Source organism: Pelobates fuscus, chromosome 3 (genome assembly GCF_036172605.1).
Source record: "Pelobates fuscus isolate aPelFus1 chromosome 3, aPelFus1.pri, whole genome shotgun sequence".
NCBI lineage: Eukaryota > Metazoa > Chordata > Amphibia > Anura > Pelobatidae > Pelobates > Pelobates fuscus.
This window is the reverse complement of record NC_086319.1, coordinates 298994645-299017434: the sequence shown is the minus strand read 5'-3', so window position 1 is coordinate 299017434 and position 22790 is coordinate 298994645. Positions and strand designations below refer to the sequence as shown.

The window sequence follows — 22790 nt, the reverse complement described above, 5'->3', positions numbered from 1 at the left end:
GGCGAGGGCAAGGGCTGCGCTGCACGAAAGCAACATGAATCTATAATGAAGATAGTCTGCCTGGGTGCGGGACTTCCTCCAGGAGCGTTCAGCACAGCGGGAGCAACTCTGCAGATAGCGTGTTGATTTATTATGCCAAGGTTGGGGTCGTGTTCTCCTCGTGGTGCATGTTTGGAGTGGGGCTGCAGTGTTCAAGGCAGATGTGAGGGTAGTGTTATATGTGGAGATGGCCAGTGAGGGACAGGAGAGGGAAGGGATGGATAGCAGTTGTGAATCAATGTCAGCCGACAGCTGCTGGAGGTCAATAGAGTTAAGGTTCCTCCTGAGCTGAGGGGGGTTAGGCTGAGGTTGTTGGGTGAGGGGGTAATTGAGAGCAAACGATAAGAGGTGGTGATCAGAGAGAGGCAATGGAGTATTGCAGATATTAGATAATGTACATGAATAGGAGAAAATAAGGTCGAGGGTATTGCCAGCTACATGAGTGGGAGAATTAGCCCACTGCAATAGTCCAAGGGAGGAAGTAATTGAAAGTAGTTTAGAGGCTGCTGGGGTTAAAGGTGGGTTAATGGGAATATTGAAGTCTCCAAGAATTAGGGATGGAATGTTGGAAGAGAGGAAGTAGGGTAGCCAGGCAGCAAAGTGGTCAAGGAAGAGGAGAGGGGAACCAGGGGGACGATAGATGACGGCAATGTTAGCAGAGAAGGGTTTGAAAAGGCGAATTGAATGAATTTCGAATGATGGGAAAGAGAGGGAAGGGGGGGGTGGGCAGGGTTTTAAAGGAGCAGTGGGGTGAGAGAAGAAAACCTACACCGCCACCTTTAATCTCCGCTTGTCTTGGATTGTGGGTAAAGTGAAGACCACCAAAGGACAGTGAGGCAGGGGTAGCAGTATCCGAGGGAGAGAGCCATGTTTCTGTTAGTGCAAGTAGGTTTAGGGAGTGTGAGATAAATAGGTCATGGATGGAAGTAGATTTAAAGGTGCTGCACACAGAGCGTGCATTCCAGAGGGCAGCTTTAAAAGAGGAATTATAGTGAGAATTACATGGAATGGGTATTAGGTTGTAGTGGTTTCTGGTGTTTGAACCAGGTGGCTGAGTAGTGGAGGGACCAGGGTTTGGAGAGACATCACCTGCTGCTAGGAGTAGTAGGATGGAAAGGAAGATAAGGTGCGAGTAAGATTTAAATGTTGGGGATGAGAGCTTGTATTTAAGGGATTTAGGAGGGGTGTGTGGAGAAAGGCTGGATAAATATGAGTAAAGTGCATGTGATGAATACAGAGATGAGGGGAGCAGGGAGGGAGCAATGAAGATGGTGTTAGCAGGAACAGGTAAGTGAAATGATAGAGAGATTTTAATGATGAGGGAAGTGAGAGAGAAAGTGAAAAATAGAAGTGAGAACATTAGTAGGAGAGTAGGTGCTGTGTTTTTAAGAGCTGTGGTTAGGAGGGTTAAGGGTTAAAGAGGTATTGTGTGAGTATAGCTTTTTTGGGTGTGGAGGGCTTGGTGGACATAATTGGTTATGTAACATTGTAGGCAGAACATATGGGGGGGGAGGGGCAGCAAATTTTTGTTTGCCTAGGGTGGCAAAAATCCTTGCACCGGCCCTGTATGTGTGCATATATCTGATAAGGAAGTCTTTTTCTGGTGTGAGGGGATTTGGCTAAACATAACATAACATGTTTTAAGAAAAAAATATAAATATTTGAGCATGCAAACATACAGCAAATTAATGAGGCCAAAACCTATCAAATGCCTTAAAGTTGTATTAGTAATTCTCTCTGAGCTGAGAGGCTAATATAAATGTTATCCAATTGGGCTGTTGGACATGTGTGCACCCTGGGTCTGCCAACTGGTTCACTAAAAGTGTAAACTGGTAACATTTTCAGTAAGACTGCTAACAGTTTATAGAGCAGTTTCTCGCATCCTATGTTACTAGAGGAACTGGTCTTGGAGAATCAACTAAGAAAAATAAAAAAATAAAAATTGTGACAGGTCATAATCTGCATCTGTGTCAGCAAGTAAATGTTACACTTAAAGACTTAGAATCCCACAGTGAGTTAAGACTCACAATTCAAACGGAAAGATCACATACTATGGAATGGAAAGGGTGACCCTGCCTTCTTAATTCTAAATAATATGCCACTGCACATGAAATGTTTTAAATTGGGTGTACAGCAACTGGTTAGAAGAGAATTAGCTTGATTTCACTAACCATATATTTCTCACTCGCCACACTTTTTCGTTGTTTGGGCAAGGATTATAAAGCAGGCTCTTACTGAATGAGTCTTTTGTATTTTGCCTTCATTTGATTGACACTATTCAACAGCACGGAGAGTAGGTTTATGGTCCTGCAATCTACTTTTTCTTGCCCTCCTCTACCCACCACACATTAGGAGAAAAGATCAGGAGAGAGAGCAAACCTTGTTAAGACCCCCAAGTCCTTGGAACACCTGCACAGATCATTTTACCCTTCTGACTGCTTTTTTCTGCAAAAATGTAGGCAAGCCGAAACCTCTGCAAGTTACCAAATCAAAGCTAGAGACAATTACAATTTAATTTATTCTTTGAGAAATGTCTGAATTCTTATACTTTGTATGAAATTATAACTTTTTTGTGGCTGAATATTTTATTTAGAAGGCCTCAAATTCTTATGAATTGTATTTGCACATAAGTGGAAATTCTACGAATTTGGCAGCCAAATTACATTTGGCACAATAACCATTTTTCTACAAATTTGTGTTTTTTTTTCCTACATTTTTAATTTGTTAGGCAGATTCAGAGGTTGAATAAGTTATTGTCAAAGGTTTTTCATTTTGTTAATAAAAGCTGCACTATACTTGTTTTATGCCTTGATTGATGCATCAAATATGTTAATAAAGACATTTGCTGTTTAATACAAGCTAATATACCCCCTTTCAGATCCCATGGGTATGATTTTGTGTTCTCAGTTAATTTCCCACAGAAATGTCACATCTTGTTTTCCATTGCCAGATGATTACGCTCAGTATGGAGCCTGAACCTCAGTACTCTTCTGCCAGAGAGCTAATGTATTGAAAATAACATCACAATTGCCTTTTGTTGTTGCAGACCAAACTCTAATCAAGGAATACTTACTGTGAGATAGTGTTGGTATCTAGGTCAATGCAGCTCACATCCGGTGGGGGATCGTACAGATCAAAGTAACGAGAATCAATGCCCACAATGAAGGGACATGGGGCACTCAACACATCTGCCAGGGCCAGAGGGCAAAGGGGAATATATGGACAAGGCCAGTGGAAAGGAAAGATCATCTATCGAAAATTTAAAAGAGAGAGGCAAGAAAGAACTTTTGTAAGACAATAGTTAATGGCTAGTTGTGCAATCACATGAAAGCATATCCATGATTCCAAAACAATTAGGTCATGCTACAGACTAGTATCTAGAATGAGATGCGTCAACAAGGCAGTATCTCTAACACCAACTGATATCATCGTAGTATAACGTGTGCATAAATGGTAATACAACTCAAGTTACTATGATTCATCCGATAGCTATATGGATTTGCAAAAAAAAAATGTTGATTAACATTATATGTGGGCTGCTTTTACCTTGATACTACAAAACAAAAAGAATTATTAAAAAAAAGACAAAAACAAAAAAAAACACAACATAGGTATTTCGGATGGTCAGCTAAACTATACATATAACATTATTAAGCATGCAACCATCTCACCCTTCCTCAATTTTTTTTTTTCTAATTCATGGAAAACATTCTCTGGTGTATCATAATAACCTCATAGCACTACCCACTAATATGCACATCTATTATTCCCTATTATTTGGAGGTTTGGGTGATCAACCATGGAAGAGACTGCACATGAAGCACTGTGAAAGTCTTAAAGTCGCTATCACAAAAAATAAACTTTATCTAATCTGTTTTTGTATAGCTCCCAATATCTGTACCTCTTAATGTTTTTTCCAAATTACTCCAGTTTTCATAAAATGCATAGGGACTACTTTCCCATATGTATAAAAGTCAAGTTGACACATTTGTCAATGGATAGAACACTTCGATATACAATGAAAAACATATGTATGCATTTTTATTTAATTATACATTTTTATTAGGGGTATACTTAATATGCAGGTATCATACTGCAAACCCTCCCCTTCCCCCAATGGCAGACTTTCTATTACAGCTCAGTGAGAAGTCTTGGCAAGGCAGGTGTTTGTTATTTCTTGAGTTTAGCTTTACTGAGCTAGACTAGCAGAATAACAGGACCCGCTATTTGAGCGACCGCTGGTGGGGTATAAAAGGTTAATTTTTAAAAAGTGCCAATTTCTTTTGAAATCAGCACGTTTGTAAAATAACTAACAATGACACTCTTCATACATATAGCATTTAAGCAGGCTAAAGTGACTTAGGGTTCTGGGGTGCTACAACAGTTGCCAAATTATCATATTTACTCTCTATCCATCAGTAAAATGAATCCCACACATGGGTGAAAAGCAGACAAAATGGGCAAAGGGGAAGATAGTTGCAATCAGACATTAAAAGACAGGTCAGGGGAGAAAAGGTTAATATTAAAGAGGAAGGGGAAAACGGGGTACTATAAAAAAGGAAACTATAAAGAAAAACAAACAAACATGACTATTTAGGACTAATCTGGTATCCCTGGCCATGTCAGAGGATGTACACGATAACTGAAAAGTATTCAATCTGTTTGACTATAAATATTAAAATGGAGACAAAACATTTTTCATAAGAATGTTTAAAAAAAAATATTATTCAATGCAATCCGATTTATGCAAACCTTCTGTTATATGACTAAGTTAGAGAAAAGTAAAATGATGAACTAATACATTTCTCTACCATATGATCATATGGTATGCTTCACGTGGATTGGATCCAGCAGAGCAGACTCTCAATGGTTTGCAAATAAAACTACCGGTATGTAGCATCTCAATCTGCTTTGAACATTTCCAAGCACACACTGGGGCAAAGCCCATGAATGTTTTTGCTTTGCTGGCACAGGGTACAGGGACATGCTGCAAAGCAAATATTGATTCTTTTGAAAAGACGACAGATAAGAAGAACAACATTGCATTACATTAACAAAACACTCAATACAAAGTTTAAAAAATAGAAAATTACTAGTTGGATTACCACAACTTTGGTTTATCCGCAATTATAAAACAAATCAGCAAGCACGGCTGTGAACCTACGTTTTTCAAACTATTTATCACTATTGTAGAGGCAGGACATCAATATTATTTATCAAGTTACGGAATATAACAATGAGGTGAACAACAAAAAGGTTTTGATTCACCTTTTAGTAATTTTACTAAATTGTCTAAAAAGTAACATTGCAATGCGTGCAGGTCACACTGTCAAGAAGCGATAGATAATTAAAAAGAAATCATTCAGTAAACTGGACAATGTGGCAAACTGCGAGTTTCAGTATTAGGAATCGTGATCTTAACCCCTTAAGGACACATGACATGTGTGACATGTCATGATTCCCTTTTATTCCAGAAGTTTGGTCCTTAAGGGGTTAAACAATGAACTTATTTAATCAGTATCAGTCTCAGGGCAAGCCCAGAACCGAGATGCCAGTTGGTTTCCATTTGCACAGATAGTCATTTATGATTTTCATAAGCCTCATCAGTAAACTATAAAGTTTCTATTTTTCCTGCATGTGGAGAGATGGATGGGAATGTTAAGTCATATAACAAAAATATTACTGGCAGTGGAAGGTGAAAGGATTAATAACAGAGTTTAATTAAAAAAATGTACTGCCCATAATTCAAGTATTTGACTTGGACACATATGAAAAGGCCACTTACAGAGACTAAAGCTTCTGTTACACTTGTGAGAACTGAAGGCCGCAAGGAGTGGATCAGAATCTTGTGTTCGGTGACTGCAAAGACCAGCAAGGTCACGGCATTTTCAGGGCCTAAATTCTGCAGCAGCGTAGAAAATTTACCTCCACTGTTTGGTTGAAATAAATTGTTTTGGTTAATTACAACACATGCCTGAAAACACATACAAGGAAATAGCAAAGCAAACCCCTAAATCTTGCCATATCATAAAACATAAAGCTGAAACTATGTGGATGATATAACAAAAACAAAAAGAAAAAAAAAACACCACTCCACACCCTGTATTTTAGAAAATATTTAGATTATGAATACAAAATTGGGAATTTTAGACAACCAGGCAGATATAAATTAAACCATAGTTAAATATCTGTGCATTTTATTATATCCTGATGCAAAAAAAAAAAAAAAAAAAAATACAATAACCAAAAACAAAAACTTCTTCTGTTTGGATTTGCACTCAGACAAGACACTCAGAGAACTGGTTAACTTATAAAAATATGACGTGCTCCTGTCAGCTACATAGTCAATATTCGGCTATACTATACAAGTTCTGAATATACAATAAAAGCTATTTAGGAGAAATGATGAATGTAGCCTAAACAAAGGACAAAGGTCAGTGCTATGCAGTTTACTGATTAATTAAATATGGAGACAGTGTACAGTGCTGTTGTGTCTCAAGGTCATGAAACAATGCCAAGATTGGCAAGCTACCAGGCAAAAAAAAAAAAAAAAAAGATAATTATTCAATCACTAATTAATTTTTCCGGTATTTACATGCAAATTCCACAATTATTATGTAACAGAAAAGGTTTCAGTATAAAAATACATGCCCCTAATGAAATTTAAAATTTGAGCCTTTCAAGTCCTCAGCGTTTTGTGCCTCACAAAATATAGCAAGGAAAAGACTTGACAGCTCTGCGGGGGAAGATGTTGCTAAAGTAACCAAACTCCAACTGTGCCTGGAGGCTTAGAAAACATTCCTGTCATATGACAGCACTCATCACGTTCAATTAGCTGCTATGATGCAGTGTTATGCAATGCTAATCCACAGAAAGCTGGAATAAGGCTAGGTATACCTGCTTTGTGATAAACTGATTACAGACAGCAAAGAAAAAGGGAAGCAGAATAACTGGTACTTGCCTCAGTGGAAGTGGTGATGACACAGGCTGGCTTAGGATGAGGGTATCATGAGGGGACAGCTATTCAAAAAGACAGCAAATTGTGTTTACTCAGTGGAGCAAAAGGCTGTATTTACATTGGAGAACAAAAACAGGCAGAACGACACAATCAACAGTGTTTGTACAATAAGGCAGCAGTCTGTTTGGTACAATATGTTCGGCTTTAGACAATCACAATCATCCATTTAGGATATGCTTTTGTTTATTGTAGATTTTGGTAAGCAGAGATTATTAAACAGCAGTTAAACTATGGTCCAAGGTAACACACTGTACAGTTACTTAAAGAGAGGCATCACTTAGGTTTGAGAAATTAATTTCCGACAGTATGTTTTATTGGTAGTTTTCAGCTCCTAAAAAGATCGATTTAATTCCTGCCATGTAAAGGCTCATCAAAAATAACAAATCCAAAGCCTATTATTTTAAATTGAAAATATAGGCTTTGGCAATTCAGTTAAATTTTACGGTTGCATGGCAACCATCAAATGGGCCTACGGGATTTGATAGCTAAAAGCTGCAAATAAATGCTTTTATTTATTTTTACTATTTCCCCGCTGATAGCAATATGAGTTTGGAAATATTTTCAACTTTGTTATTTTCATATACATTTTGAATTAATATGTCTTTATCAATTCATATAGCACACTGTTTAGTAAACAAACCCTTTCATTTTATATTGAATGTAATAAATGCACAGATTACAGCATAGAGACAATAGAGAAAATTTACCTGAACTAAAATACGTGGTCTCTGAGGAGAAGGAAAGGGGACTTTGTGCATGAAGTGGGAGATGTGCCTACAGAGAAACAAACAAATATGGGTTACATAAAATATTTGCACGATTATTAGACCAGAATAACTTACACTATATAACACAATTAAACCTCTCACCTTTGAGAAAAAAGATATATGTAATCTCACTTGTTCAAAAATTAAATTGCAAATGTGTCTGGAAAACAATTTTTATTCTTGTTGTGCTTCAGAGTAACAAACAGTCTTGCACTGCCCCGACAGCAGTGCAGTGGCAAGATAATTAGTATACACAGTTCAACAGTAAAGGGCAGTCGAGTATACAGCACATTTTTGTTTTAGTGATAATTATGATAACAACAAATATGCCTGGCTAGACAATTTACGCTAAACAGTAGCGGAGTAACTAACATGAATAGGTGCCTGAAAGTGAGTGCAAAATAAAATTAAATAAAATAGGTGCCAGTAGGAATACTGTGGATTAGGCGTTAGTAGAAGTACTGGCGTAATTTATATGTTTTGTTACATGCTTGGGGTAATAAGTAGTAAGGACAATTTAAATCAGGTGAGATAGTACAGTCTGCTCATGTGTAGGAAGAGATTACTTGCTAGTTTTCCCAATGTCCAGCTTTAGTACCCGGCTTATCGAGGTTTTTAGAAACAGACAAGTATTTTATGAAGCCTGTGTACGTGGAGACTGTCATGTCTATCCAGCGCTGTGTGTTGAGATTAATGAATTCCACCGCTGCTAAGCTTCCTTAGTGCCACACGACCAGGCTTGCCTGTGCAGCATGTCAGATCAGCCTAATGTTTGGTGCGCTCCCTGGGCTGTACTTTACCCGCGATGCTATCTGGAACTATAGTAGCTCATCCTGCGTGCATTATAAGTGGAGAAGTACTGCTTGGTAAATAGCAAATCAGTCTTATAATACTTGGTGTGTAAAATAAGTGTAGTATCCAGGTTAAATAGGCCTCCAAGACCCAGCAAACTGTTACCCGTTCTGCATATGTAATGCTTCGCAAGACGCGTTAAACTATAAAGCAAAAATAATACAATAAGAGTACTTTGAGTGTCCACATGTATGAGGCATGCAATGATTGGTAGTCGCTACTTGGCTATGCAGGAAAAGGCTGCAGCTGGTATTACCCGTTCAATGTCCACAGTCATTCAATGCCCAGACTAGGCAGTGAAACAGCGGGGGTATGGAGGATCCATAGGGCAACGGTGAGATGTGGGCATCGAGAGTCCCCTCTCCAGCCCCAGGCCTGTTGGAAGGGCTGCATCCATGATCCACAGACTCTGGTACACTGTCCGGCCAGGTCTTTCCCTTTACAGGCGCTGTGGAAGGCCCTGACGTTCTGCCACCGCCATCGGCAGGTAGTTTTCAGGCATCGTGGGTGATTCCGTGGAGTTTGGCAGGCAGCATGAGTGGCTTGTGCTCTGTCCTGGATTCTGCCTGAGAGAGGCCTGCTTGGTCCTCTATCACCATCCCTTCTCACCTCCTTCACGACAATAGGAGACTGTGGTGTCAGACGTTGTTCCAGCCGGCCCCAGAATTTCTGGAATTTCCCGTCAAGACGTCTGAGAGAGCGCTCCACTGTTGTACCACCGGGGTCCACATGTGCAGGTGCCAGAGGTAGTGGGGCATTGTTGCTAGACCCGCCTTGTACTGGTTGGAGACCATCGTGGGCAGTAGGCATCAACGAAGGAATGTGTATCAGGTGGGTGGGGACCGGGATAACCCCCGCCTGTCCATAGAGGGGGGGACGGGGTTCCTTGCTTGTCATCACTGCAGTGTGCAGCGGCGGGAGAGCAGCCGCCTCTCCCACTCCAGCCAGGCTTGTAGGCCGCTCGTGTAGAAACATAGAAACATAGAATGTGACGGCAGATAAGAACCATTCGGCCCATCTAGTCTGCCCAGTTTTCTAAATACTTTCATTAGTCCCTGGCCTTATCTTATAGTTAGGATAGCCTTATGCCTATCCCACGCATGCTTAAACTCCTTTACTGTGTTAACCTCTACCACTTCAGCTGGAAGGCTATTCCATGCATCCAGTACCCTCTCAGTAAAGTAATACTTCGTGATATTATTTTTAAACCTTTGTCCCTCTAATTTAAGACTATGTCCTCTTGTTGTGGTAGTTTTTCTTCTTTTAAATATAGTCTCCTCCTTTACTGTGTTGATTCCCTTTATGTATTTAAATGTTTCTATCATATCCCCCCTGTCTCGTCTTTCCTCCAAGCTATACATGTTAAGATCCTTTAACCTTTCCTGGTAAGTTTTATCCTGCAATCCATGAACCAGTTTAGTAGCCCTTCTTTGAACTCTCTCTAAGGTATCAATATCCTTCTGAAGATAGGGTCTCCAGTACTGTGTACAGTACTCCAAGTGAGGTCTCACCAGTGTTCTGTACAATGGCATGAGCACTTCCCTCTTTCTACTGCTAATACCTCTCCCTATACAACCAAGCATTCTGCTAGCATTTCCTGCTGCTCTATTACATTGTCTGCCTACCTTTAAGTCATCAGAAATAATCACCCCTAAATCCTCAGATGTTGAGGTTAGGACTCTATCAAATATTTTGTACTCTACCCTTGGGTTTTTACGTCCAAGATGCATTATCTTGCACTTATCCACATTAAATGTCAGTTGCCACAACTCTGACCATTATTCTAGTTTACCTAAATCATTTTCCATTTGGCTTATCCCTCCTGGAACATCAACCCTGTTACATATCTTAGTATCATCCGCAAAAAGACACACCTTACCATCAAGACCTTCTGCAATATCACTAATAAAAATATCAAAGAGAATGGGTCCAAGTACAGATCCCTGAGGTACCCCACTGGTGACAAGCCCAAGCTTCGAATATACTCCATTGACTACAACCCTCTGTTGCCTGTCACTCAGCCACTGCCTTACCCATTCAACAATATTGGAATCCAAACTTAAATATTGTAGTTTGTTGATAAGCCTTCTATGTGCAACAGTGTCAAAAGCCTTACTGAAATCTAGGTAAGCAATGTCTACTGCACCACCCTGATCTATAATTTTAGTTACCCAATCAAAAAAATCAATAAGATTAGTTTGGCATGATCTCCCTGAAGTAAACCCATGTTGTCTCTGGTCTTGAAATCCATGTGTTTTTAGATGTTCAACAATCCTATCCTTTAACATGGTTTCCATCACTTTCCCCACTACTGAAGTAAGGCTTACTGGCCTATAGTTGCCCGACTCCTCCCTATTACCTTTCTTGTGAATGGGCACAACATTCGCTAACTTCCAATCTTCTGGGACTACTCCTGTTATCAATGATTGCTTAAATAAATCTGTTAATGGTTTTGCTAGTACACCACTAAGCTCTTTTAATAGCTTTGGGTGTATTCCATCAGGTCCCATTGACTTATTTGTCTTTACTTTTGACAGTTGAAATAGAACCTCTTCCTCTGTAAACTCACGTGTAATAAATGACTCATTTATCCTTTTTCTTAACTGAGGTCCCTTTCCTTCATTTTCATCTGTAAATACCGAACAAAAATATTCATTGAGGCAGTCAGCTAGACCTTTATCCTCATCTACATACCTTCCTTCTTTTGTTTTTAATCTAACTAATCCTTGTTTTACTTTTCTTTTCTCATTTATGTATCTAAAAAAAGTTTTGTCCCCCTTTTTTACTGACTGTGCTATTTTCTCTTCTGTGTGGGATTTGGAAGCTCTTATAACTTGCTTAGCCTCTTTCTGCCTAATCTTATAGGTCATTCTGTCTTCCTCACTCTGGGTTTTTTTATAATTACTAAATGCTAACTTTTTGTTTTTTACTATTTTGGCCACATCTGCGGAGTACCACAGTGGTTTCTTGAATTTTTTGCTTTTACTGACAAGCCTAATGCAATTTTCTGTTGCCTTCAGTAGTGCAACTTTTAAATAATCCCATTTCTTTTGGACTCCATATAAATTGCTCCAGTCTGATAATGACTCCTTTACACATATTCTAATTTTAGAAAAGTCTGTTTTTCTAAAGTCTAAAACTTTTGTTTTTGTGTGGTGTGACTCAGTCACTGTTCTTATATTAAACCACACTGACTGATGATCACTGGATCCTAAACTTTCACCTACAGTAATATCTGATTACAAATCTCCATTTGTTAACACTAAATCTAGTATGGCCTCTTTACGAGTTGGCTCCTCAACGACTTGTTTTAGAGTCAATCCCAGTAGGGAGTTTAGAATATGTGTGCTCCTGGCACAAGTAGCTAGTTTTGTTTTCCAATTCACATCAGGAAGATTAAAGTCACCCATGATGATAACTTCCCCCTTCATTGTCATTTTAGCTATGTGGCGAAACCGACCTCGCCACGTGTCCTTGGAGGGGGCTGATTGCCCGCCTCTTGCCTTTGGACTATGGACCAGACTTTATGGGAATGTGATACCCCAGATAGCCATACCATGGAGCCTATTCATATAATGAAAGACTATGGGAAAGACTTTAGCTCCATGGCAATTGTACAGGTGCGCTATTCGGTAGTTTTGTGCGTGCAGATCCCAGCTATCTGGGGATAGGTGAAATATCTGTGTGTTATGTGTAAATGTGACTTTATGTATTTTAAAGTGTTTTATGTTGTTTTGCAACCATGTGGTTAATGGAGTCTGCCTTTAGTCCTGGGTAATTGGATTACTTCTCCAATTAACTCCAGGGCAGAAGGGAGGAAACCAGGGTGCATTGTGGGGATGTTTTTCTGCCAGCTAGAAAGGAACAAAAGATACTTTTAGTAACTTTTGAACCCCTGGTCGGATTCATGCCATTTTTTAATATGTTGTTCCCCTGAATGGATTGATTGTGGATATGTATTTTTATGTGAATGTGATGTATGGTTTTAAAGTTATGAAAGTTGTGTAAAAGTATATTTTACACTGTATGCATAATGGGATTATGTGTCTCACTAAGGGGAGGGGATGTGTGGGAGGTAACATCTATGTCATTGGTTCTTTTATGCCTCCCCCTGGGTGTGGCCTGTATGTGTGAGTTGGAAATAAAAGCCAGGCTGGATGAGCCAGTCCAGAGTTCCTGTTTTACCCTCAAAGTGATGTGTCGTCTCATTATTGGGGGAAGGATTTATTGTATGCTGTTCCAGTTGACTGCTAGGAGTACAAGCCTATTCGTATGGTTCCTATTCAATGGTCTACAGCATTCATACGCTTGGGAGAATTTAAAGGTTTCTCGGATTCGGTGATTATGGTGTCTGCCAGAGTGCTTGGAGTCCTCAGGAAGCACTAGGAGCATCCATTAACGGAGGTACCAAGTCGGGGTGCCAGGCGATCCGTTACATTGGTGGCAAGCGGTGGGATGGCGTCCTAGTGCGAGGTAAAGCAGCTCAGAGACACTGTTTGGATTTACAAATTGAGGGCAACGCTAGCACTCGTGCAGCGCCCCTGGGAGCAGACTAGTATGGAAGGTTCTGGCTCTGGAGATGATTGGCTGGCCGAGGTGAGGCAGCGAGTGGCCGAGTATGGGGATGATATACCCATGGAGACACGCCGAGTGATCTGGAACCAGGTCATGGCCGAGCGAAACACAAGGCTGGACCGAGAATTCCGGTTGGCGAAAGAGAGGAAGTATGCTCAGCAGCAGGAGCGTTACAGCAGCCGAGTAGAGGCTGCATCCGAGGAGGTTAGCCGTCTTTCCCTGAGGAGGCGGGAGGAACCCGAAGTGGGGGTCCTCATAGACTGGTCCTGTGAGGAACCACAACAGGCAGAGATGGGACCAAGGTCTCTCCACCGGGATGCTGGGCAGCCGGCCCAGATCCCCAGCAGCAGCCAGAGTTGCCAGGTGGGGAAGCAGGTGGCCCTTACTCACAAATGTTGAGGGGCCTCACGGATTGGTCCTGGGAAGACCCACAGATGGCAGGTGGAGATGGGACTGCGGTCTCTCTACCGGCCCTACAGGGATGCTGGGCACTTGGCCCAGATCCCCAGCGGCAGTGTGCGTTACAGGGAGCTGAAGGTGCCGTTCTTGCTCCTCAGCGGCAGTCTACGGTGCAGGGAGAGGAGCCTGTTATCCCCTCTCCCCAGCGGTTGAAGGTGTGTAAGGGAGAGGAGTTTGTTATTCCCTCTCCCCAGCGGCAGCACAGCTCACCAAGGGGAGAAAGTAAGCCCCTCACCAGCGCAGATGGGACCGTGGTCTCTGCGCCCTGCCTACAGGGAGTACAGAGGGTCAGCCCTGCTCCCCAGCGGCTGAAAGTGTGTAAGGGAGAGGAGTTTGTTACCCCCTCTCCCCAGCGGCAGCTTAGCACACCAAGGGGAGACAGTAAGCCCCACACCAGCGCAGATGGGACCGTGGTCTCTGCGCCCAAGTTACAGGGAGCTGAAGGGGCCGTCCTCCCTCCCCAGCGGCTGTGTTATTTGTTGGGAATTGGGAGCCCAGTCTCCATTCCCCAGCGGCAGAGTATCCAGCAGGGAATGGAGAGCCCAGCCCCCTTTCCCCCTCAGCAGGACTCTGTGCTGGGAGGAGAGACAGTCGGTCTCCCTCCACAGAGACGGGAAGTATGTATGGGAGAGGATATTGTTACCACCTCTCCCCAGCGGCGGATCATTAATGTACAGGGAATAGAGAGCCCAGTCTCCATTCCCCAGCGGCAGAGTGTTCTAATGGGAGAGGAGCTGGTTACCACCTCTCCCCAGCTGCAGCTTAATGTACCAGGGGGAGACTGTAAGCCCCACACCTGTGCAGATGGGACAGTGGTCTCTGCACTTCCAGCACAGGGGGTAGGGACGGTCGGTCCTGCCCCCCCACGACAGGGCTGTTTAGCCAAAGGGGAGACAGTCTGTCTCCAGCAGCAGAGCTGTGTACCCAGAGGGGAGACGGTCGGTCTCCCCCTCCCACAACCAGGCTCCAATCAGGCTACTTCAGTGGTAGCGCTGGCACCAGGGCAGAGTACCGCTGGTCTCTGCCCACTCAGCAACCCACCAAGGCAGACTACCAGTCCCCCACACAGCCGTGGTGAGGCACCTGGACCTGGACAAAGTTCTCCTCTACCCAGGTGTAGTAACCAGTTATTGTGGGTGGGAGGTACTGCTGTTTGTGCTTCATGGGTGGGTTGCTGGACTAACCAGGGCACTGACCGGCAGGAGGTCAGATACCCTGTTAGTCTGGGGGGTAAAGGGGAGAAGTGTGGCGAAACCGACCTCGCCACGTGTCCTTGGAGGGGGCTGATTGCCCGCCTCTTGCCTTTGGACTATGGACCAGACTTTATGGGAATGTGATACCCCAGATAGCCATACCATGGAGCCTATTCATATAATGAAAGACTATGGGAAAGACTTTAGCTCCATGGCAATTGTACTGTGTGAGTAGGATCTGCGCGCTATTCGGTAGTTTTGTGCGTGCAGATCCCAGCTATCTGGGGATAGGTGAAATGTCTGTGTGTTATGTGTAAATGTGACTTTATGTATTTTAAAGTGTTTTATGTTGTTTTGCAACCATGTGGTTAATGGAGTCTGCCTTTAGTCCTGGGTAATTGGATTACTTCTCCAATTAACTCCAGGGCAGAAGGGAGGAAACCAGGGTGCATTGTGGGGATGTTTTTCTGCCAGCTAGAAAGGAACAAAAGATACTTTTAGTAACTTTTGAACCCCTGGTCGGATTCATGCCATTTTTTAATATGTTGTTCCCCTGAATGGATTGATTGTGGATATGTATTTTTATGTGAATGTGATGTATGGTTTTAAAGTTATGAAAGTTGTGTAAAAGTATATTTTACACTGTATGCATAATGGGATTATGTGTCACACTAAGGGGAGGGGATGTGTGGGAGGTAACATCTATGTCATTGGTTCTTTTATGCCTCCCCCTGGGTGTGGCCTGTATGTGTGAGTTGGAAATAAAAGCCAGGCTGGATGAGCCAGTCCAGAGTTCCTGTTTTACCCTCAAAGTGATGTGTCGTCTCATTATTGGGGGAAGGATTTATTGTATGCTGTTCCAGTTGACTGCTAGGAGTACAAGCCTATTCGTATGGTTCCTATTCAATGGTCTACAGCATTCATACGCTTGGGAGAATTTAAAGGTTTCTCGGATTCGGTGATTATGGTGTCTGCCAGAGTGCTTGGAGTCCTCAGGAAGCACTAGGAGCATCCATTAACGGAGGTACCAAGTCGGGGTGCCAGGCGATCTGTTACAAGCTATTTCTTCAACTAGTAGATTATCTAACTCTTCAATTTGTCCTGGGGGCCTATAAATCACACCTACACGAGTTACTGTGTGATTACCAAATTCTAACGTAACCCAAACTGACTCTATGTTCGCCTCACTAACCTTTATTAGGCTAGATTTTATGCTATCCTTTACATACAGGGCCACCCCTCCCCCTTTCTTGCCTTCCCTGTCTTTTCTATATAAAGAGTACCCTGGTATTGCTATGTCCCAGTCATTTTTCTCATTATACCATGTCTCAGTAACAGCGACTAAATCTACATTATCAGTTGCCATTATTGCCACAAGTTCATGGATCTTATTCCCTAAACTGCGAGCATTTGTAGACATGACTCTAAGCTTATCATTTTTTAACACACTTGCTACAGGCACCTTCTGTCCTTGTTTTGGGGGACAATTGGATTGATGTTTTATCACCCTTTTGCCCCCCCCCCCTCCTAGTTTAAAAACATCCAAGCAAAACCTCTGAACTGCTCACCGAGAACATTTGTTCCCTTTTGAGAAAGATGCAAACCATCTTTTTTGTACAGTTTATTTCCATTCCAAACAGAGCTACCATGAGCAATAAAGCCAAATCCTTGCTCCCGACACCATTCACCAAGCCACAAGTTAAAGTCCCTAATACGCATCCGCCTGTCGTTCTGAGTGTTATGCACAGGCAGAACTTCAGAGAATGACAGTGTGGAAGCAACCTGCCGTATATCAAAACACTAAAAACTTCCTTAACCTCTGAAACCTCATTGCAAGCCAAGTAATTTGTCCCTAAATGGACAAGTACATCCAATTCCCCTTCCTGCTTTGCTTGCTTAACAATATTACAGATACGTCTCCTGTCTCTGTGAGCAGTAGCTCCGGGAAGACACCTCACAAGACCACCATTGTCCATCTCCACACCTCTTATGATGGAATCCCCCAACAACAACTGCTTTCTATTAGGCCTCACCATAGTCTTCAAGCCTCTCTGCACAACACCACTAGCCTCAGTGCCTCTCTGCACAACACCACTAGCCTCAGTGCCTCTCTGCACAACACCACTAGCCTCAGTGCCTCTCTGCACAACACCACTAGCCTCAGTGCCTCTCTGCACAACACCACTAGCCTCAGTGCCTCTCTGCACAACACCACTAGCCTCAGTGCCTCTCTGCACAACACCACTAGCCTCAGTGCCTCTCTGCACAACACCACTAGCCTCAGTGCCTCTCTGCACAACATCACTAGCCTCAGTGCCTCTCTGCACAACACCACTAGCCTCAGTGCCTCTCTGCACAACACCACTAGCCTCAGTGCCTCTCTGCACAACACCACTAGCCTCAGTGCCTCTCTGCACAACACCACTACACTCTGAAAGTGCAGAAAATGAATTATGTAGAACAACAGACTGTGCAATATGCCTTTTATCCACAACTCCAAGTCTACCAGATCCTACAGTAATCCATCTGCCATTCCTAGTATGTCTCTGCGGCAATGGCTTTGCAGCAGTTCCAGCCTGAATTTGTTTACTAGATAATTTACAAATCTCAGACTTCAAAAATACAATCTCCTGCCGCAAGATAGAGAACTGTCTACAGATTAGACAACAACCAAACCTCCAAAAAGTGGAACGTGAAACAAATGCAAAGCAACTATTACACTGAACTAAGTCTGCCATTCCAATGAGGCGAATAATTTAAATCAAACAAATTTTACCTTTTTTTTTTTATTTATCCTCCTGAATACCTCAGATTACCTCCAGGTTATCTCCAGAATATCTCCAACCACACACACACACTTAGAAGCAACACTCTCCAGAATATCTCCAACCACACACACACTTAGAAGCAACACTCTCCAGAATATCTCCAACCACACACACACTTAGAAGCAACACTCTCCAGAATATCTCCAACCACAGACACACTTAGAAGCAACACTTAGATGAAGCAACTAAGCTCTATTAGCCAAGCTAATGACAACAGCCCTTATATACTCCTCAAATCACCTCCCACTAGGAATGTTTAACACCTGGGCAGGCCTCTGCTTATTAGCAAACAATAGCTAATTTACACAGCAATCAATAGCACGTAGCTACCTAATCAAATCAAATGCCTTATAATTACCAACGGGAAATCAAACCTTGTGCAATCAGTAACCTTTTCCTACAGATGAATCTTACCTGTAACAGTAAAAAAGAAAACTCTTAGCACAACTCTTAGACAGTTGAAGCTTCTGTAAAACTCTCCAGAATATCTCCAACCACACACACACTTAAAAGCAACACTTAGATGAAGCAACCAAGCTCTATTAGCCAAGCTAATGACAACAGCCCTTATATACTCCTCAAATCACCTCCCACTAGGAATGTTTAACACCTGGGCAGGCCTCTGCTTATTAGCAAACAATAGCTAATTTACACAGCAATCAATAGCAAGTAGCTACCTAATCAAATCAAATGCCTTATAATTACCAACGGGAAATCAAACCTTGTGCAATCAGTAACCTTTTCCTACAGATGAATCTTACCTGTAACAGTAAAAAAGAAAACTCTTAGACAGTTGAAGCTTCTGTAAATCTCTCCAGAATATCTCCAACCACACACACACTTAGAAGCAACACTTAGATGAAGCAACCAAGAACCAGCCCCCCCCAGCCCCCCTCAGTTGAACGCATTCCTGGTAGCCTTTCTTCCTGGACTGCATATCCAAAAACACCACACACTTTGCCTTTAATCAGGCCTTAGAAGTATCTGGATGGATGCTAGTTAGAGATACCCATTTTAAATACAAGCAAGTTTATGCTTTTATTTCCTCCTGGTTTTCCATACTTGCCCATTGCTGTAAAATAGAAAAACTACAGGATTGTCTTTTCACTTTCTCCCTGCACTGATATCAGCCTCAGCCATTACAGTGGCCAGGCAAGGAGGAAAAACATGGAAAGGTTTACATCACTCTGTACTGTGAATTGCAGTGTTTAGGTTTTAACATGTCATGATAAGTAGTAGAAGGAACAGGGAAACCTATGAACAGTGAATGGTATTGAAAAGCATACTAGTTAATAGGAGCATATTTAGATCTAAATCTGTACAATTACATCCCAAAAAAAGGAAATAAATGCACAACCCTTTTACTACAGAAATGAATGAGAATATTTACATGAACAAATAACACATGTAAACATCTCGGCGGGAAGAAGAGAATTCATTTTGTGATACAGTTTTTCAGTGATACAATTTCAAAACTATTGCTCTCATAATATTTGTGTGTTAATCTTTTCCCTTTTCATTTCTATCCAACGTTAATAATATTGTCTTTAGTCAGGCAAATATAGTAAGTATGTGGGGATTCTCAAACCTCCTAGATACTGAAGTTTCTGCTGTAAATTATGTGTTGATATGAGCATGACACGGAATAGGTCTATAACAACACAGTGTTCCTGTCTGAGCAGAGAGAACAAAAGTACATCAATTAATTATTTAAATCCGCTCACTCAGATATCTTACTTCTCTATCGGTAGCACATGTGGTCCAGATATAGAATAACGGTAAAGGAAAGTAAGAAATTTCTTGAATGCATCGAAAAAAGGCCAGTGTGACAGGAGACATATGCACTTGTTAACGTGGATAGTTTTTGAGGAATCAATCTTTCCTTCGGTGTTGATTTTCAATCCCATATGTCCTCTTTGTTTTTCAGTCAGCTGATCCTGAGCGTATGGCTCGTAAAACTGAATAGCAGCTCCATACACCTGAGGACACGGAGACTTCATGAGATAAACAAGAATACAACTTTCTTCACATGTAAACAAATAATAGTAACGGAAAACAGATTACTAAAACACAAGATGAGCTATATCTGTCCTCCAGATCCCCCCCCCCCCCCCCCAGAATACAATGCAAAATACAACAGTACCTTTTCAGCTGATGCTCCAGTTAACACAAAAGTAGAAAACACTGGCAGTGGGTAGTTACTTTTAGATGGCCAACATTCAATAGTTGCCCCCATGGGCAGACAGAAGAGAGGCACAGATTCTGGCAAAGGGAATGATTCATAGTCTTCTTCAGGATACCTACATATTAAACCTACACACAAAAAGCAAAAGCAGTATGCGTTTAGAACAGCAAAACCTGGAGTATCACCTGGTTACAAATAGATAGAAATTAAAATGATGAAGAATGCAGTGTACAAATGTTGTTGTGACAAATGTTAATCATCTTGACCTTGAGCTACCAAAGTTGATCTTGTCCACAGAATGAACTCTGAATATTTTCATTGGCCTGTGTGTAGAAAATATATTCACCTCAACATATGAAACATTTGGAGAAAAGCCAGGGGTAACAAATAGCCTTTACCATAGTCATAGTTCTACTACTAATAATAATAAACTATTTTTCGTTGATACCCAATACATTCTCTGACACTTCAATTAATCTTCCTGTGCTCTTGGAAGTAAATGTTGCAAACATAAATAAGCTTGGAATTAAACGGGTCTTTGTGGAGATGCAATAAGAATCAAAAGTTTATCATGGTAAACTTATCAACTTAAACAGAGAGAGAGAGAAAAAAAAGAGAGCTGAGCATATCACTTGATCTCTATTTCAGAGAAGTTTAATAGCCTTCCAGTTACAATTTTTCACATTCATGTCAAAATGGTTATATGTGAACTCTAGTGGAGAAAAACACACAAAGCCTTAAAGTGACGCTATAGTCACCAAAACAACTTTAGCTTAATGAAGCAGTTTTTGTGTATAGATCATGCCTGTGAAGTCTCACTGCTCAACTTTCTGTCATTTAGGAATTAAATCACTTTTGTTTCTGTTTATGCAGCTGTAGTCACACCTTCCCTGGCTGTGACTGAAAGCCTGCATGAAATAAAAAATGGTTTCATTTTCAATCAGATGTTAACTTACTTTACAAGTTTTTATCTCCTGCTCTGTAAATTGAACTTAGATTACATACATAAGGTCTAGCAAGCTATTGACAGAGCAGAAGATAATTAATTCTAAATTAAACAAAATTTGTAATAAAGGAAGTGAAAACATTAGAGGACTATTTACAGGAAGTATTTAGAAAATCTGTGTAAGTCACAAGTAGGGAGGTGTAACTAGGGCTGCGTAAACAGACTTATTTAACTCCTAAATGGCAGAGAATTGTGCAGTGATCTATACACCAAAATTGCTTCATTAAGCCAAAGTTGTTTTGGTGACTATAGTGTCCCTTTAACAACACAAGCAACACTACTGCATTACACCATTATGGTGTATGTAGTGGAATTATATTATGCAGTGCTTCACAATGGTCAAAGAAAGCAAGCAAGTAATACAATATGCAGATACAAAGGCTATTATTATTTACAAAGCGCCAACAGGTTCCGTAATGCTGTACAATGGGTGGACTAACAGACACATATTTGTAACCAGATGAGTTGGACACACAAGAACAGAGGGATTGAGGGCCCTGCTCAATGAGCTTACATGCTAGAGGGAGTGGGGTAATGTGACACAAAAGGTAAGGGTAGGGGAGAAAAGTAGGTTGCTAGGATAGTGTTCATTGAGGACTTAGTGTTTTGCTTTGATGACAGTTGCAGGAGCGGAATCAGGGTGCAGGGAGGGAAAGCTGGCCCCTCTCTGAGTTTTGGTGTAAATTATAGCTTTTATTCTCTATTCCCAGTAAACCCTAATGAAGAGCTCACGTGGGCGGGTAGTGCAGTGGAGGTAAGCAGAAAATACACTTACTTGTGTGCACTCGCCTGTAGAGAATTCAATACGATCTCATGTGCTTTCAGGCACTAATCAATAGGATAGTACACATGAGGATTCCTAAATGCACTGCATTCTGGAGGTTAAATAAATCGGCATATAACCAGGTATACAATCTAAATTTGAAAATAAAAACTTTTGAGGGTAAAAAAAATGTAATTAAAAAGGCATCACCAACAGTTCTGTTTGTGTAAAAATCTCACATGTGATAGTTTTGCTTTAGAAATGAAAAGAAAAATAAATCCATCAATGGACCATTTAAGCTAAACTTAAAAAAAAAATTATAATTCAGCAACAATGGCAAATTATCTCAACATAGGGAAACCTATGACACCTACTTAGCTAACAATATAATTGGTACTTTAAGCTTCCAGAAAGTTTTTATGATTCTTATCACCAACAAAAGTAAGAAACTGGAAGACTTAGACATTTAGTTCTGGAGCTTTAATCCTTAATTAACTCACACATTAACTAGAATACTTTAGAACAGATGTTCTACAGATGAATTTTAACACGTTCTCTTACGGGGAGGGCCAACTAATTGCAGGCTGTTCTAACGAATATCTCAACAGGTGTGCTTTAAATAACATCCTTAAATATATTGCATACTACATAAGCTCTCCATCTCAGTGTTCTTCAAGCCAAAAGACATGCTCGGGAACATCAAACAATAAAATTATGCTCAACAGGCAGTTAAGAAGTTCGATCACATCCTCTTAAAAACACCTAGTGTGAATGTGACTCACACTTAGAACTATGCCAGGTGCCTTCCAACACCTGTCTAAACAGTACAAAGCTAGGATAATACAGGACATGCTTGAAAACTAGAGAAATCTCAATGTATCCTTCCTGGTTAAAAATGTCATAAATAAATAATACTGCTGTAGTTAGAAACATATGTGGTGTGCATGCTTGATAGGCATATTGAGGATGTCTGATGCTTTGTAGCTGCTTAGTGGCTAGCTAATGATGTGAAGATGCCTGGTATAAAATGTGGTGTGCACTAGGAATGACAGATGTAAATGCTATGTGCTTCGTAAGGCTAAACGGGTGCATTAGATGGGATATG

At 41.2% G+C, this 22790-nt stretch overlaps 1 protein-coding gene across 5 annotated transcripts in view; it reads right to left on the bottom strand.

Annotated features, from left to right (window-relative positions):
• DENND4A (DENN domain containing 4A) overlaps positions 1 to 22790 on the bottom strand; it is a 165452-nt gene that overhangs the window by 58793 nt on the left and 83869 nt on the right. For all 5 annotated transcript variants that reach the window (XM_063448760.1, XM_063448763.1, XM_063448761.1 and 2 more), the window contains exons 5-10: positions 19875 to 20044; positions 19469 to 19710; positions 7765 to 7831; positions 7001 to 7059; positions 5825 to 5969; positions 3113 to 3288 (exon numbers count right to left, since the gene is read on the bottom strand). In XM_063448760.1, the coding sequence (XP_063304830.1) occupies positions 3113 to 3288; positions 5825 to 5969; positions 7001 to 7059; positions 7765 to 7831; positions 19469 to 19710; positions 19875 to 20044 (859 nt within the window). The remainder of the gene's footprint in view (positions 1 to 3112; positions 3289 to 5824; positions 5970 to 7000; positions 7060 to 7764; positions 7832 to 19468; positions 19711 to 19874; positions 20045 to 22790) is intronic.